The sequence below is a fragment of the Anomalospiza imberbis genome, chromosome 5 (assembly GCF_031753505.1).
Source record: "Anomalospiza imberbis isolate Cuckoo-Finch-1a 21T00152 chromosome 5, ASM3175350v1, whole genome shotgun sequence".
NCBI classification, from domain to species: domain Eukaryota; kingdom Metazoa; phylum Chordata; class Aves; order Passeriformes; family Viduidae; genus Anomalospiza; species Anomalospiza imberbis.
Genome location: NC_089685.1, coordinates 13,511,266 through 13,529,634, shown reverse-complemented (window position 1 = coordinate 13,529,634; position 18,369 = coordinate 13,511,266). Strand labels below are relative to the sequence as shown.

At 38.6% G+C, this 18,369-nt stretch overlaps 1 protein-coding gene across 2 annotated transcripts in view; it reads left to right on the top strand.

The window, feature by feature from the left end:
- Nucleotides 1-10,663, top strand: part of NAMPT (nicotinamide phosphoribosyltransferase) — a 29,715-nt gene extending 19,052 nt beyond the window's left edge. Inside the window, exons 8-12 of one of the 2 annotated variants that reach the window (XM_068189673.1) lie at nt 1,056-1,175; nt 3,725-3,742; nt 6,478-6,618; nt 6,765-6,899; nt 8,573-9,265. In XM_068189673.1, coding sequence (XP_068045774.1) covers nt 1,056-1,175; nt 3,725-3,742; nt 6,478-6,618; nt 6,765-6,899; nt 8,573-8,686 — 528 coding nt within the window. In that variant the 3' untranslated portion in view covers nt 8,687-9,265. Of the gene's footprint in view, nt 1-1,055; nt 1,176-3,724; nt 3,743-6,477; nt 6,619-6,764; nt 6,900-8,572 lie in introns of both variants that reach the window. The other variant, XM_068189674.1, reaches the window with a different exon arrangement.
- The last annotated feature ends 7,706 nt before the right edge of the window (nt 10,664-18,369 follow it).

Below are 18,369 nucleotides of genomic sequence, written 5' to 3'. Positions count from 1 at the left end.
ATTTGATGCTGGCTAATTTGGACCTGTGAAAAATGTAAATGTTTACTTCACCTCAGTATATATATGGAAACTCTTTTTCTCTCCAAATAGTTTCATATTTTTCATCAATCCCATTCTTGCATATGGTTCTTGAAGCTTTTACAAGTTACCAGTTCTACTGATGTAATGATGTTGGAATGCTTTTATAAAGAGACACTTTTGTCACTTAACAAATGCAATGGGAAACCACTTGAGTGCTAGTAAATGCCAGGCCAATAACAATTCTTACTACTAACTTTAGGTATCTTGGCATCCCATGTTAATGTAATTCACTGTTTTGTGCTACAGATAGCCCTCTTCTCTCTTTTATAAGATGTGCATTTAAGTCAGTGGCACTGACTCAGCACTGAAAAATGCTTCTTGCCTTACTGCTCTTTAGAAAGCATACTGATTGTTTCAGTTTCATAACAAAAGCTGTTGTACCTCTGAATATGAGTAACTGTCAGCACTGTCCAAGTAAGAAGGTAGGGGTAATGTTAGTTTCATTGGTACTCTATCAAATTAGATCTATACAGATTTAACACTTTTTTTTTTCCTTTGTGATAAGTGGCATATCACAAATAGTAACTCTAAATGATCTTTATCAGAGCTGATAAGAAAATCTCCAAGCTGAAATGTTTAAATTTAAATATTTGTGGCTTACAAATCGTAAAAAACTGAAAGTCTCATCCACCATCTCAAGGGAGGTCAAAAGAAGAGTAGGATCTTCGGCTGACACATTTAATACCAAAAAGTCACAGCAAGCAAAGGGAGAAAGGGTGGAAGCATGGTTCTGATTAGCTCTTGGGTGCAAGTTCTTAATGACCTTGTGGTCTGTGACTGCTTTAAGGGCTTCCACCACAATGGCTTGGCCTTTTTTTTGTGTGTGTGGATAGATTTAGAGCATGTTTATGTGGGTATACTTAGGGATTTATTTTAATTTTTTAGAAAAAGCATGACTCTAGTGTGGAAATTGTTTCTTTATTGGAATGGCAGGCTTTTATTTTCATTTTGAACTATCTTTCCCTTTTCAATAGGTCTTGGAGATCTTGGGGAAGAGGTTTCCCATTACTGAGAATTCAAAAGGCTATAAGTTGTTGCCACCGTATCTCAGAGTTATTCAAGGGGATGGTGTGGATATCAACACGTTGCAAGAGGTAGGAGATCCTGTTCGTGCGTCAGGTTGATACTGACAAGGTTGATATTTAATCTGAACTCTTGCAACTAGTCAGATGTTGCAGCAGAGACAGCTGACCCCACCCCTGCCCTTCATTCCAGACACTGGCAGTGATATCATAATGCATAAAACAAATTCATTAAAACTCCACAGGAAATTATTAAGATGCATAAAAACCCCTGAAAGACATTTTCTAATCCCCCTGTTGTAAGCTTTCTCTTTCCACTGTCTCCCCTTTTGTTTGCTTTCATCATGCTTGTCAAGTCTCATTGAGATCAAAATCTGGCAGTGTTTGGTCCTTTCATTGATGTCTAAGGCACACTGCATGATCACTGGGCTGCAGCAGTAGTAGTAATTGACTGGCTAGGCTTATTAGTTATGTACCATCTGAAATCTGCTTGTCCTCACATATTGAAGGTGTAGTTTTGAAGGAGACTTTTTTAAACCTAGGGTAAGGAAAGCAAGTTCCTTGATCGAGTAACTAGTGGACTAAGGATTAGTTGATAAGCCAGAAAATATGTGTAAAAGATTAGGCTATAGTCTGAGTCAAAATTGCAATTTTACCAAGACATAAATTCAGTAAATTCTGCATGCTTGAAATTAGTCATAAAGGCACCACTGTTGACTAGAGGTGTATACTAGGTAATGCAGTATGGCTATGAAGGTGTAGACTGCAGTAACTACAGAGGGCAAAGGGCATGGAAGAGGAAGAGGACTTGACTTAGTCTGGTTTGTCCTGAATCTTTCATCTTCAGCTGCATTAGAGTTCAAAACCAGAAATAAGTTGAATAAAGTTAATATTAATTTTACTTGAATTTATTGACACTTGTCTTAGCTTTCTAGACTGACACATCCTTAGGTTCCTCTCAACAAAGCTGACTTTTGCTGCTTCTCAAAATTATGAGCAAGGGAGGTATCAGTTTTGGGTTTTAGTTAGTCTGAGGCCATCTGCATGACGCGGGCACATAATGTGAATCTCAATGAGAGAACTCAGATTTGTCACTCAGAGCTCTAGAGAGCAGTTGATACTGAGATTGTAACCTGATAGACCAGCTGCAGTGCAGTCATGCTTTGCAGGTTTTTTTCCCCCAGCCAGCGGCCTTTAAAGTAAATTCTATTTTATTTTTTTGTCCCATGTAGCTTTTTGAGAATGTACAACTATGGTAATATGCTTAACAGAACACAAACATGAGAGGTTAATAGCTGCAAACAGAGTGTAATCATTAGATAGCGGGGGAAGACACTCTGTTAAAGAGAGCAAAACCCACACAGAAGAAAAACATTTCTGCTTGTTCTGAACAACGATCTAACAGGACTCATGCCTGTGTTAGGCAAGTATGTTATGGTTGAGATTTTCATGAGTTGTGAGAGGACAGAAACTGGACTATTCTTTCTTGTAAGGAACTCTGGTTCCTTTTCCTAAGTTACACTGGACAAAATTCAAGGATGTCATATAGCATCGATTCTAATTAAATATCAAAGCAAGTTTTTTAAAATCTTTTCACTAGAGAGAAAAATGCTCTGCTCTCAAAGTTCCAAATAGAGCAGTAAAACAATTGCAACAGCTAATGGGAGAGGATGGGAGGCAGAATGAGAAATTCTTTGTTCAGGTGATCTGCCTGTTTATATATTTTCATTATGAAGCTGCAATTGATTATGAGATATCTACCTGTGACATGTAATAAAAGAGAGCAGAATATCCAGTTCCCCAAGACATACAGAGCAGACAGATCACTGCTGCCCAGTGGCACCTTCTCATTTCTTCCTGACTCAAATCTTGCTGTGCCTCATGTCAGCTTTGGTCATTGAACCACTAGTTGTTAAAACTATTTAGGCCACACATGTAGCAGCAAACTATTTCAGGCAAAAGGGGATCACTTTTGTGGTTTAGTGAATTAAGTTGTACCCCAAAAAGGGGCTAATACTCACCAGAATATACAGAAGAAAACAAACTGTTGTTTTGAGCTGGGAGAAATGGGCAGGAAGGAAAGTGACATTCTTCATTTGACAGCAGCAAATTATGTTGGAGCAAAATGGCCATGGTTTTGCAACCTAATTTTAGTTTTATTTAAATATCATGAATCCCTTCATCCTTTTATGTCAGCAAACCTCAGGTTTTACCATGCTGACTTTTAGAAGATTGGATAGTAGCATAACATTAAAAAAAATCTCTGAAACAACAACCAAAACCCAAAATAAAAGAAGCCACCAAAACCAAACCAACACTGACATATAATTAATTCTTTTCCAAAAGGAGTTAACATGAACAAATCCAAATATATCACTGTGGCCATCTTTTTTCCCCCTCTTGTAGCCTATGCAAGATTTTTATTCCAAGTATTTTGTATCAGCTTTCAATTCTAGGCATGATTTATTGTTACAATTTGGATGAAAGGTAATGGGTACAGTAGGAAAATCTGAAATGCGTAATGACCAATAGTCTGATTTAGCCATCCAAAGTAGCTGAAACAACAATATAGAAAACAACTCAGAGTATAAACCGGATTTTAAAATTCTTTGTTTTAATAGGGGATGCTGGTAGAACAGGTAAGGAACTTTTTTGACTTTCTTTTCATTTTCACTTTTAAAAATCATTCCAATCTGCTAACTCCACAATATACTACACTTTCAAAGGATTTTCTTTGAACATTCAATTTCCAGATGTCTTTAAATTTTTAAATTTTTATACAAAATAAATCCTCTAATCTGAAGTCACAGTTCATGTATTAATCATGCTCATAATGGTCAGAGGAAGCTGGTGAAAATCTTGACACCTGAATTGTTCTCCCTGTATAGGTTTGAAAGTATGAAGCAAAAACCAAAAAAATCTTCTTTATTGTTTTCCTTTGCGGGAGGCTTCAGTTGTTTCAGATCTCCCTCATTTCTTCTTCTTTCCTGTTACCACTGCTGTTTGCCATCTCTTTTCCACACCAAGGGAAGTAATAGTAATATCTCTGCCTTTGCTGTGGGTCACTGGTACAGTCAGAGCTGTCTTTCAGCTTAGACTGGATTTCCCTTCCCCTCCTCACCAGACAAAGATCAATCTAAGTAAGGAAGTCCCTTGAGAGAGTGGAAAGCCAGAAGACAGTTCTTCACCCAAAGTGAGTGAGTTGTGGCTGTAGCATGAGATGAACAAACCATCTGTAAATGAGAGCAAGAACACGAGCTGAAAGGGGGTTCACGTTTCTTCTCACCCAGGCAAGAGGGTTAAGCAGCCACGGCCCAGCTATGCTGCACTCGGACTAACATCTGTTAACCTGTAGCTATCAGTTAACAAGAAGCCTCAGCATCACGTGCCTTGGTGTAGGATGTTGTTTATACCAGGTAGTTGTTACCTTGCAGGCGTGTTCAAGTGAGTTCAGTGTCATTGCTGGCCTTTGCAACTGCACCATGAGGTGAGCAGAACACGTTGGCTCAGGCTTGGCCAGCAGTTCACATAGCTTCAGGCTTGCTCAGGGTCTGGACAGAACCAGAGGCCACTGGAGTTTACCTATATTTACTCTTTAAAAGACAGCACAGATAAGTAGAGTTCATCATATCCAGGACCAGTTAAATCTCGTTTCTTATGGCACTACTGGGCATTGTTCTCAAGTAAAAGCTAAACAAAGTACCATTTTTTTCCCTTCCTTTATCAGCTTTAGTTACTTTTGAGGTACTTAAAGGAGAATTTAATTAATTTCATTTATCTTCCCTGAGTACCTCTTTTAACTGCTCCCAGAAGAGTCTAATCACCTGAAAATAAAGATTCCTTTTGCTCTTGGTCACTGAGAGAGTATGATGTCTACTGCTAAAATCCACAGGACTGTCACATATTTAAGAGGACATTTGTTCAGGATACAAAGCTTTCAAAGCGTTCTTTTAAGTAGAAGTCATGGTAGTAGAGCTTGAGATTAATTTTGCTTGACTTGATGAGTGAGGCTGAGTAAGTACGTACCATTGGAATGATGGAAACTCACTGATAAGATTTCTCCTGGGTAAATCTCTGATAGAAATTTAGTGGGAAGGTGTTCCCAGCATGCCCTCAGAAGGTGATGACTCTGCTGTCCATGTGTCCTGTTGACTGGCCTCTGTCAGGCATTCAGACTGAGAGTGTCTGTGAAGATGGTCTATATGTGACTAAGTGCATAAACAAAATGCTACTGTGCTCTTTTGTTTACACTACCAGTTTGTTACAGTCTATAATTGGAATTGTGTTTTCTATTTTTTCCCCCCCTCTTATGAGTCTTAGTTGTCCATTAAAAAAGCAGCTTGACATCAGTAGCTCCTGAAACAGTCCTGTTCAGTGCTACTCTGGCATTTCTTCTTGATGCAGGACACTAAGACTGCCCAAAATATTAATAGATTTCTGACTATGCTGATTTTTGAAACTCTGCACTGTTTCCCATAGATTGTTCTTCCATTCTGCTTCTTGCCTTCCTGTTTTTCTGGATGGGTGGTACTTTGCTGTCTCACCCACTCTGTTTTTCTCACCTGCCTTTGACAGTAAAATGTTAGGAGAAGAGAGTTTGTACTCCTCTTCTGGGGCTATATCCATCATTTCAGGCTGTCATAAGAATAACAGGTCAGGGAAACAAATCTTGGCCCTTTATGAGCATGACTAAATGAGCACCCATTACTCTAGGCTAGAGGATGTCGCATTTGCCAGGGTAGACTCAGGGTGGAGGGAAATGATACAGGAACTTTTACCTCCACTGTTGATAGCAGTTCACATTGATCTGTACCTGCTGAAAAAGGTGGCAAAACAAACTATTTGAGCAGTTTTATGTACTTTCATTTCCCATCTTTGAACTTGCTGATCGTACTCTAAACAATGAGATTTTCAAGAGAATCCCTGTGTTCAAGTTATTTGTCAGAGAGGGTAATAACTTTCTGGAGTTGAGCAGGATGACTACATTGTTTCAGGATACAGGCTCTGCTTCCAGGTCTTCCCATAATTCTGAGAAATTGGAAGGCTTTGAAGTACTCCCATGAAGTCTTTTATTTTCTTTAGAGCTCTGTTTTTCTGGACATTGCATCACTGTGCCACCTTAGTTTGGGAAGTATATGTGCTGGCCTAGTAATTGTGTTACAGCAAAAGCTTTCCAGTTCCATACTGGAGCTGTAAATAAAACTGCAAACAGTGGTCCAAGTATTGACCAAATTATTATGTACATCTCCTGGAAACTGAATGTTAGTTGGCTTAATCGTCTGTAAAAGCATCTTGTTTAAGTAGTATAATATTTTTATGGGAAAATGGCATGGCCTAAAAGTATACTCCATCATAATTTTCTTTTTCTTATTAGATTGTGGAGGGAATGAAGAAGAATAAATGGAGTATTGAGAATATTGCCTTTGGATCTGGTGGAGCTTTGTTGCAGAAACTAACCAGAGACCTCTTAAACTGTTCCTTCAAATGTAGTTACGTGGTGACCAACGGCCTTGGGGTATGTCTCTGTACAGCTTCTACCACTCTGCTTTCTGGAGAGGCTTCCCCATTTGAAAACCTGTTTGACATTTCCTGTTACATTACCACCATCTGCATTAGGTCCCACAAAGCCCTTTCCTTCTAAAAAAATCCTCTTCATTTTAGATAAATGTCTTCAAAGATCCTGTAGCCGATCCCAACAAAAGGTCAAAGAAAGGACGGCTGTCGTTGCATAGGACACCTGCTGGAGAGTATGTGACACTTGAGGAAGGCAAGGGAGATCTTGAAGAGTATGGACAGGTAGGAATTTTTAAAATCTATTGCATCATTCTTCATGCAAAAATAGACTGAGAAAAAGCAGGTTATAACTTAATTTCAGAATTTATTTCTGATCTGTCGCTTTGTTCAACTCCCATCTTATCACCTCAAAAATTACCTCAATACCAAATTCAGTTACAGCAGAATGTTAGAATGACAGTAGAATGTTCAGGCTTTACAATTACAGATATTTGTCTTTTTTTTGTCTTCAGAAACACGAGAACATTACCACTTTTCCCCAAAACTAAGGTCTCAGTGTTGCAGAATATATACTGGCCAGGTAGTTTTGTTTGGCCAGTATTGCACAATTTGAGTAGTGACCCTAGATGGAGTTGAAACAGGGACAGCTGTAACTAAAATGTGTTTCTACTTCTACTTCAGGAGTTAATGCTCTGTACACAGAGTAGTTCCACAGTTTTTAAAGATGTAAATTTAAACCAGGAATTCACTTTCCCTGTGAATTCTTTAAAGTTGCCAAATGGAATGCTATTTCCATTAAATAAGCACAAACTTTATGCCAATCTCAGGCTTTCAATTTGGTATGTCTTGTGTTTCAGCATCCAACAATCCAACATCTTTAAACTGCACGTTAAGTCTCTTCCCAAGTTAAGAGGACTGAAAATAAGTTGTCAAATTTCACTTCTGCTTTCAGAAGTTGAAAGTTTTCTGGTATACAGAAGCTGGTTTTGTACTTCTGGGCACAATGCTTTACATAACAGTAAGCATAAAACTTAGATCTCTGAGAAATTTCCAGATGAAAAAAACCTGAGTTACACACTGAAGATATTGTGCTCTGGACACAAAGATCTCATATAAATTTTGAAGTTTTTTCTATGAACATATTCATGTACATATGTTAATTATGAACATTCATATATATGTAGAGAGGGAGGGACCTAATGGTGAGCAATCTCTTCAATACAAACTACAGGACTTTGGCTCTGAAATTAGGCAATATGTTGTCCCTTCATTTTTGTCAGGTGAAATGGTTCATTGCATTTTTTTGGTCCCAGGAAATTAGAGAGGGTCATTGGTGTGGCACCAGTTCAGGGGCTCCCTGGAAATGACAGGGAGATGTACCCTTCTGTGGGCCCATTTTTCTAAAGCCACACGTCGTTGCAGTAGGTCACCAAATGCAAGGACTGCTCAGTGTTGCTGCTGTGCTGACTTTCATTGCCAGCTGTGCTTGTTGCCCTTCCAGTGTGCTGTGTGCAAGCCCATCCTGGTATGCTGTTTTACAAAATATATGAAAAAAAAGGCACAGTGAAGAAATTTTTTTCTTTTTTTTTTTTTCTCTAGAGGGAAAAAATACTTCATTTAGACCTCTATAATTGAATTGTGTCTGACTGGTTGTGTGTCACCTTTCTTACAGACTGCTCTGGCAAGGTGTATTTAGTGTGTATTTTGCTTTGGCCAGGTGTGATGCCACACTCAAGGGACTAGTCAGCACAAAGCTGCTGTCTCTGCACAGGATGACCCAAGCCCTTTCTTCTGTGTACCCATTAGTGAAAGGTGTCAGAAAAAGCTGTAAAGATTTAGTACCTTGACAGTCTAAGGTTCCAGCCTTATCAGGCTGGATTTGTGTGCTTGCTTTTGAGTTTATGTAACCTGTGTTTGCCAAATCACTCTTGCTAAAACAGAGGTGTTTCTTGCAGGACCTGCTTCACACTGTATTTAAGAATGGAAAGGTAACGAAGTCATATTCATTTGATGAAGTAAGACAAAATGCCAGGCTGAAGAACAGTGAATTACAAATGGCATCTCACTAAGTTCCATTCCATGTCTGTGTATGTGTGTGTAACTAGTTCGTACTGCATAGCTACTGGTTTATTGTACAGATTTGTGTGTTTGTGTTTTATGACATTGTAGCCAAATTATTTGTTGGTTTATGGACATACTGCCCTATCTTTTGCCAGTCTTTAGAAGATGAAATCAGGAAATGGTACTTACCTTGTAAAACATATTTAATGCTGAAGTGTGCTTTTTAGGGCCCTTTGCCAGTAGTGATTCAATCTGGTATTGATCTTTTCACAAATGAGACAGAGCTGCGAAACTTTTTTATATATAACAGAATATCACAAAATGGATTTACATAAAATTATCATGATTGCTTTATGTTTATATTTAACTTGTATTTTTGTACAAACAAGATTGTGTAAAATATATTTAAAGTTTCAATAATTAAGTCTTTCCAACTTTTCATAATTTTTATGAGCACAGACTTTCAAGAAAATATTCAGTGGGGGGGGAATCCATTGCCTTTTGTCCATTAATCAGCAAATAAAACATGGCCTTAAAAGTTTGTTGTGACATTGTTCCATTTGACAACTAAATCAGGACTCGTATCTCCTTAAGATCCCATAGAGTTGCTGACCTCACCATTTCTTGTAGTTGTCTGTATTAGTAAATCTGCATTAAACAAAATTACTGTTCTTTCTAGAAGGTTTAGGTATTACTGACCTTGCTGGCACAGTAAGGTATGTAAGTGAAATGCCAAATTTGAAAGGATTCTCTACTGCAACTTAACTTGCCAAGTCTATTCCACTTGGTATATGCACCTCAATATTTTAAGAGTAAAGTTTTTAAGAGATCTCCTCTTCCACTATAGAATATATGTGTAAAATACTGAAATACGGAAGCGGTGTATTTTAAAGTAATTACACTTCTGGGTTTATTTTTCATATACTGTAAGTGACATGAATTTAAAGCAAAATACTGGACTGGGTAGTGCACTTTTTTACTTTTTTGTATTTTTTTCATTGATTTGCCTTTTGTCAGACTGGATGTTAAATTGTAAAAATGTTTAACTATTTTTGTTAACAACTTTAATAAAACTATGCTAGCCAAACTCCTACATGAATGGCAGACCTGTTTCCCCTTCTCGCCCCATCCGTTTGGGGTGAGGAGGGGCTTTTATTTTGCAGAGGATAACTGTAAAATCATGTGTTTGAGAGATACTTTTGAACTGTCTGCACTTGATTGTATTTGCTCTCTGCATATGCTTGATTTAAGTATCTGCTGGAAAATGAAACTGTTGAGGATTTTATTTGAGAAGCTATGTAGTAACCTCTGAAATATTTGATAGTACTGTAGGATGGCTCTCACTAGAAAAGTACCTCCCTTACTTAAAAACAAAAAACAACAGCAAAAGCAAACAGTTCCTGTTCTGCTGGCAATCAGCTATTAGCCAATTGCTTAATATACTGATGTAATTAATGCTTCTAATTAGTAGATGATGTTACTGGAAAATGTTAAAGCCTAAGATAATTTAAGCCTACAAAATTTTATAAAACGTGCTTTTAAAGGAAGATTGAAAAGCCATACTTCATTGTTCTTACTCTCTCACCAAAAAGGGCCACATCAAAGCATCCATAATATTTCCAGGGTTTGTGGTTAAGATGTTTATGCCCAGTCTCAATAGTTCTTGTTAATAAAAACCCGTTTTTCACTTGTAGTGTATGTAATTATACATTTAAGTAATGTATTGTTTCAAGAATAGTGTTTTAGTAAAACTCTAAATGCTGACCTTTCACATTGAGGATCTGCCTTCCCTTAGCTATTAATTATATTGTTTGATTTTGGCCCGGAAAGATTTTGAATCTGGACTTAGGATCAGTAGCAGGTAAATAGTACAGAGCCTATTTCACTCCTCCACATGTGTACTAGGGAATTTTATGATGTATGGTTTAAAAAACAATAAAGTAAATGCTGCTTTCATTCTGTACCAATAAAAATTTTGATAACTATTGACTACCCGTAACTGATATTTTTGTACTTGAGAACTGAGGATATACTGTGGAAGCACTGTTTTCATGTGTACCATGAAATACATTATAATTGTTAAGTATTGTCTAAAACTTTTCAGCTTATTAGTTAGAAACTCAAAGCAAATTCTGTACTTGTGCATGTCACTTTCAGAAAGTTGTAATGTCACTCATTTTATTAAATGTTAATAACTTTAAAAGGGGGGGAAAAAAGAAAAACACCTGGTGCTATTCAGACCTGAACACTTGTCTCTTTGTGTTTGGCAGTTTGACATTCTGGGCATCAAGGAGTTGACAGAAATTACTGCAGTGCTTGAACCATACAATATCCTAATTCTTCCACATGAAAGCAAACAGCATGTTTGTTTGCTTTAAATTACTGGATTTGTAGTCATTGATATATTTTAATTATCCCCATTTCATAATATAATACAATATTTGTATTTAAAAATAGGAATTGGGAATTTTGTGTTTAATACTCTGATTTGTAACCATATTTAGCATAAGAAATGGGTTTTGTAAGACTATTTTTTTTCTTCAGCTGCATGACTATAAAAAAAAGATACTTTTTTGGTACTTTGAAAGATCTGAGGAGAGAACAGAAGAGTACTTAACTGTTTGGTTTGCCAAAATCAAAACAAAGCTTAAACAGTTCGTTTCTTATAGGTTTTTACATTCCTTCTTGTTTAGTGAAGAGTAAGTATTCCTCACTTAAATCCTCTGTTAAAGTAATTTTAATGTACTTGGCATCAAATACCAGTATGTAATACACATGGAAATAAAGTTTAGTTCTGGCAGTGAAAATCATAGCCATCTGACTGTGTCTTAAAGTTCTGATGTTGGGCATCAGATGTCATCCTGTGCTCTTTGTTGCCAAACACAGGCCAGAGCAGGGCTGTGCTGTCATTGCATTCCTTTAAGGAGAGCTGCTCAGCTGCCTTGCAGACAGTTGGACTTAAATTTACAACCAGCTCAGTTCTAGAGAAGAGAAAGCAAACTGAGCTTTTTTTTTTTCTTGTGTAGGGGTGTGTGTGTGATTTTGGGGATTTGGTTTGGGTTTTGGGGTTTTTTCCTCCTTTTGTGTGTGTGAGTACATCTATGCTTCATCATTTTGTGTGTGTTGAAAAGTAAAGCACTTGGTTTTGAATTTGATTTAAGAAATTATCCTCTGTATTTGACATAATCCTTTCTCAAAGTTTCATTATTTCAACTTTAAAGTCACTAGAATGCTTGTTTAAAGGCAAATTAACCATCAGTGTTTGATCCTTCAGTTTGCTGCAGTGCTGTGAAAGATAACATCAGCTCTGTAGCGGAGAGAGTCCTTTGGACAGGATTTTTGTAACTAGAAGAAGTTACACTTTAACTCCTGCGTGACTTCAAGTTGCAGCCTGTACCTTACCAGCAGGGATGTGTCAGTGAGGGTGGATTAGGCACCTCCTGTAATGGTATTGCCATTTGTTGCTGGTCCCTTCAGCTCTCGCAGTGCTGTAGAAAGAGGCTCTTGTAGCCCACAATACTGCTTGAATTTAAAGGTTCTGCTCCGTGATTTACAGAGAGCATGCACAGCCCAAGTGCCAGGTGGGCTCCTCCAATTCCTTTCCATGGACTTAAAACCCACGAGCTACAGCACTCCAGATGTTCTCACTCCGATCAGCCTTTGTGCACATTAAGTGATTCACCAGCCGTGAGTGGGTGGTGGTGGCTCCCAGGTCATCTGCAAGAAATCAGCAGGGAAATTCCAGGCCTTGGCCTGTGCAGGAGGCAAGGGATTCACAGGAAGAGCCTTATTTATGTCTTCCAATCCTACTGTAACAATTAAAATTATAACTGTGCTGAGTTGCTTGAGGCAGGGACTGTGAGGGTGCATTTGTACGATGGTAATTGCATCTCTGCCTGGAAATGTTTGGGTTTCCCTGAGAGTCCCATCAGGGTCCTTTAGGTGCACATCTCCATCAGATTTGTAAACATCTGAGTGAGAGATCATTCTCTTAAACCTGATGGATAAGGGCCTTACGTGGAGAATCGCATGCCTTCTAAATTGCCAGGTGATAAGGAAATTATGAGATTAACAATGCTTTGTAAAGTCATGCTTACTAAAATCACAGTTGCTAACCATGGGTGTTATGTTCTTGGGGGGGTTTTCCTGTACAGAAAGGCATTTGGTTTTAATTAATCAAAAGGCCTGAAAAGCACTTAGCAATAGAGTATTTCCCAAAAGTATTTTACTGTGGCACTATATTTTCTTGAAAGGTACCCTGATGTCTGGTGTAATACAACCCAGAGCAATTCAGAAGATATGGGAGTGAAGTCAGCAGGAGTCTTCTCAAGTGACATATTTTGTTCCATATAATTTCCTTACTAATCTTTGCATGAGTACTCCTAACTGCTTTTTAAACAGAATTTCTAGAATTTTTAAGTTACGGTGAGGTTTCCTGGCACCAGAATGGCAGTCTTCTCTCCTGCTTCTGGCTGGAGCAGAGGTCTTTTAAGGATAGATAAGGAGCCATCACACCTCTAGCAAGGTTTTTATTTCCCTCTTACACAGTTCTTCTCAGTTCAAGGGCAAGTTTATTGCTTGTTTACCATTGAGAAAAAAAAACGTAAATTTGGGTTGTATAACTCCTTTTTTTCCCCCAGCAGTTTAGTTTATGTAGAAATCAATCCAAGATATTTCACAGAATCACTAGATAAATTTACACAAGCATACTCTAATTTTTAATGTATGTATTTATGCTTCATTGATAACTTGTTAGATCTGAGGATCTGATTCTTGGTAGTTGATCCAATGATCATGTCAAGTAAACATACTGTATATAGACAGGTGATTATAAATTGCTGAAAATGGCTTCAGAATCTTCATACATTTACAGTGCTTAAGAAATTCAAGTGGGTGGATAAAGAATGCTTGGAAGGTTCTGAGGGCTGGACATTTTTACTTCTTTGTAACTTATTTTGGTTATTAAGGTAGCTATTTCAAGCTTCCACATGATCTCTTCTAGGAAACTTGTTTTATAATGTCTGAGTACTCTTATCATCAAAATATTAATATAAGTAATACATGTGTCAAACAAACTGCATGGACTCTGAACCTTATCTCCTGTAAGGTAAAGGGAAGAACTTCAGCCTCAAGCTTAATTCCCTTTCCTGCAAACAGGAGAAGAAATGAGCTGTTTTCCTCAGCCTTTGGGACATGCTTTCCTCTGCTTCCTGGTAAAGAACAAGGCTGGTGTGCTCTTCCCTTTCAAGGAAGTTTTCCCTATTCCAAAAGATGCCACCCTATTTTAAGCATAAGGAATTGCAGCTCGTTGTTGGATGTGTCAGAAGGATGACATACCGCAGCAATTTAAGAGGATAATCTCTGGGTGAAATGGCTTTGGGTACAGATATGTCTGTAAGTCACAGAAAGGTCAGTCAGAGCATGACAACTAATCTCCCTCTGGTGGGGGTGCCTCCCTGCCATTTCTGTCTCAGCTGAGCAGGTTCAAGTCTATTCTGTAATCTGCTGTGAAAACATTGAGTCTGTTCAACCAAAATAAAGTGTTGCCAGGCCCCTGTGATTACAAAGCAGTGGTCTGTTAATGTGCCCCAGTCGAACCTTAATCCATTTTTCAAGCCTTGTATCTTGTAGCTACTTCTTAGACCAAATGCCAGTGACAAACTTCATAAAGCTCCTGTTCTTCCCCCACACTGTGGGTTTTGCAACCTCACCTCCAGCACTGCTGCTTGAAGACCATTATTTGGTTTTATTGCTACTGTAAATCTCCAGAAGATAAAAATAATTATTTCACCTCTGTACAAGGTTTTGAAATCGTTACACCTTCAAATAAAAGCAAATAGATTAATGTATGAAGACCATTAGTGACAAAGGTGACCCTTTGTTACCTTTTGAGTCCAAGTTGTGACCATGAAAATGTTAACAGACATGAATCTGGCAAAAATAACGATTCATTCTCTTGAAAACTGGTTTCCATGTAACATAAGTCCTAGACTGAAACATACATTTAGAACTTTCATCTTCATTAGTGAAGCACTGCTGAATACTCAAGCACTTCAGCTTGGTTTCTGCAGGTGCTTCTTGACAGTCCAGCCGTGTTCCATGTGGGTTACTCACAGGTAATCCCATCAGACAGTGGCTGCACTGACACGTGGAGTAGCAAGATAAAGTTCTTGAGCTCATGGAGACCACAATCCTGGGTCTTGTGTCTGCTGGGAAAATCCAACAGTACGTGAAACAACCTGTCCCACTGCCATCCCGAACACCAAAGGTGGGTTTGCTGAGCATAATTCAGCTCCAGCTCTGGTTATAGCTGTGCAGACTATTCCCATGGCTGTTTTGTTGTAAGAGAGCACACATGGTTAATCCCTGGTCTGTCTTTCACAGCCCATTGTGGATTAGGCAAGGCTTGGGAAGAGTTTCAGTAGTTTTTTCTCTATTACAACACAGTCCTGCCCAAAGGCATTTTGAACCAAGAACCCATAGGGTTATTGAATATGTGGTGTGCTGTAACCCAGCATGAGAAGAGGGAGTGACTTTGGGGGTTGTGGTATGGTTGTAAATAATAATTCCTTCCCAAGTCAATTGATTAGACACAAGTGCTGTCACTGGGATGGTTGCTATGTCACAGCAAAGACAAGGCAATCAAGGCAAGTCAGCTAAGGCCTCTGGTTCTTTCCCAAATGACTTTCTCTGTCCACTACTCTCTTAAAACACATGGAATTTGGGAAATACCACTACCATCAATCACTCATGTTTAATTTTCCTACAGTGGCATAAATCTCTGTGTCACTCTCTATTCTTGCCTGGCATTTGAATTGCCAGAGTTTGGTTTGGTTTTAGTGCTTCTGCACTTTGTATTGACATTTTTATTAAGCTATTCTTTGTAACACCAGAATTTTCTATTTAAGAGGTATTAGATTAATCATAACATGTCACTTTATGCGAGGTTAGTATTATTTTTCTCCCGTGCACATTGGTTTGTGCCAAACTTCATCTCCTATTATAATTTGCAATCACAGTGTTTCATAAAGTCCCTTTTCAATTCTTCACAATCAGCTCCCACCTTTATTACCATTCATGACTTAGCAGCTCCAGCAAGCTGTCACTTCCTTACCCACCCTTCTCTACACTGTTTAGCATGTTGAGCAGCAGAAGCTCCAGCACAGATTACCAAGTCGCGTTTCACTCTCTGAGAAAGCTGAGTAATTTCCTATTATTTTCTTTGATCAATGTTGTGTACATGTAAGGACCTCTCCTCGTGACTCAAAACTTCTTAGTTTCCTTGAAAACTTTATTATAAATCTTGTTGAATGCCTTTTTTAAATTAAAGTAGGTTATATCCACACACCTATTGACTCCTTCAAAGGACTTCAAAGAAGGTAACTTTCTCTTGCATTTATCAATCAGAATCTCTCTCAGGAGCTTAAAATTGTTCTTTCTACAGTAATTTCTCCCTTAGTCTTACTGTGCCTTTGTCCACAAGATCAAAAAAGTCTTTTGAAAAATCGGAAAATCCAGACAACTCAGGGAATTCTGTGAAATGGATTCTTGTTCTCATGCTGTCTTTGTCCTTTTGCAGTACAGTGCTTGATGGTGAATGACACAGGATTCTGCAGTAAGGTACCTTTGGATAAGAAAAGCAGTGAGCCATTGGGACAAATCTGCTCTTCAGGTTTGAATTAAAGAGGGACAATTACCAAGGAATAGACCAACTTATGGGCGGCTTCACCTGGTGATGCCTCTCGGGGACTTGCATGAGCAGGAAAGCTGGACATAGCAGAGACAGCCCCACCAAGCAATGTGGACTAGAGGCAAAGATAACCTAGTCTGCACAGTGCTCATCCTTGGGCTCCAAAAAAATTCCATTCAACAAGGGACTCAGGATTAAACCAGATTCCAGAATACTTTTGAGTGAAGAGCCATTTCTTTTAAAACCACAGACATCATCTTAGGCATGTCTCATGTCCCAAAAAGATAGATGTATAAACCTGGTCACCTCTATACTTGAAACAAGGATGTATTGGAACCAGTAGTTCCAATGTGGGTGCCTCTGTCATGTTTGTTGAGCATCAAGTAAGCACTGGCAGTTGATACTTAATATGATATATATGATTGTATAAGGATTGCATACTATATGTACATATGTACAGTTTCTACATATGTACAGTTTGTATACACAAAGATGCAAATCTATCTATATATGAATAGACAGATGTTTACAGATGTGTATATATTACAACTGTACAAGGAAATATTCATAAATACTAAGGACATTCTATTAGTGGTGGCCATAGTTCGCGGGCTATGATCTTTCGTAAATTTTGTGTACTTGGATCATACTTGCTCTGTTTCTTTCTGATAACTTCATTTTATACATGAAAGGGTTGTGTAAGCAGCCTTTTCAGCCACCACCTGACTGGCAGCTTAAGCTGAAATGATAATCTATGGTTACTCCCTACTCTGTCTCTGAATTGCTTCTTGCCAAGACACTGCATGTCTGTCTCTGGTGTTGTGTAAGTTGGTATTTGGCTATCTGCCAGTGGGTGTCATGGGACTGTGATCAGGCAAGTCAGGTTTGCAAAACAATAACCTGTCTTTGTCCCTCTTTATTACCTCTCAACTTACATGTCTCCCACAGACTTTATCAGCAAAAGGTTTATGTCATTGTCTAGCTCACCAATGAGCAAATGAATTGTGGCAAAAAGATCCCAGTCCTGTGGCATCACTGCTAAATGTGGTCATGCTCATTGGTGACTTGCAATGATCAATATTTTGAAATCAATGAAAGAACCAGTTTTTAATCCACATAGTTAATTACCTGGCAGTTATATATTATTTGAATTTTTTAAACCAAATGCAGTGTTGTACTAATGCCTTGGCAGAATTAACATTGCATTATGATGGTTTTCTTTATTCAACAGACCTGGAAAAATAAAATAACAAAAGCAAAACACCAGCCCAATTTAATTCCCTTTTTACTACTAGCTAGCAAAATGCTCTGATGTGAAATGTTAAGGACAATCTTCTTTCTCCACTTGGGATCTCCTTCTCCTTTTAGCTTTGAGCAGGACCTACTGCTGGCCAAATCCTAGTTTCTACTGCAATACCTAATGATGAAAAATAATGTCTTTAGGTAAAGAATATGTTGGGAATATTTGGCTGGAGAAAATACAGCCCCAGAAGAGAAGTGGGATCTGTGCATTAGCTAGGTAAAGTCATAAGAGAATCAGGGTGACCATCACCCTGGGGACAGCTCAAGCCTGTTTTGTCAGCCATCCCCAGACACTGAACTGCTCCAGCCAGGACCTGACAACCCATGGTGGCTCAACAAACCTCTCTGGTAGAGGAGCCTGTGCAGGTTTAGAGCAGCTCAAATGCAAATGTGTGCTGTATTTAGGGATTGCCTATAGTGCATTGGAACAATGCACCATAATACACCTCCCAGGACCTGCTCTGGTTACCTCCCTGCTTCCCCCAGCCCTGCTTACTTGCTCAGAGTCAGGAGTGTTCATTTTCTGCAGAAATACTCAGACACCCACTGCAGCCTCCACAAGCAGTTTCCTGGGGCCTATGAGATCCCCATGGAGTAACAGAGCTCTGCCTGGGGTGGTGTGCACCTGTGCAGGACAGACACTAAGCAAAGCAAAGTTGTGCAGACCAAAGGAGTCGTCAGGGAGCCAGCTCTGAGAAT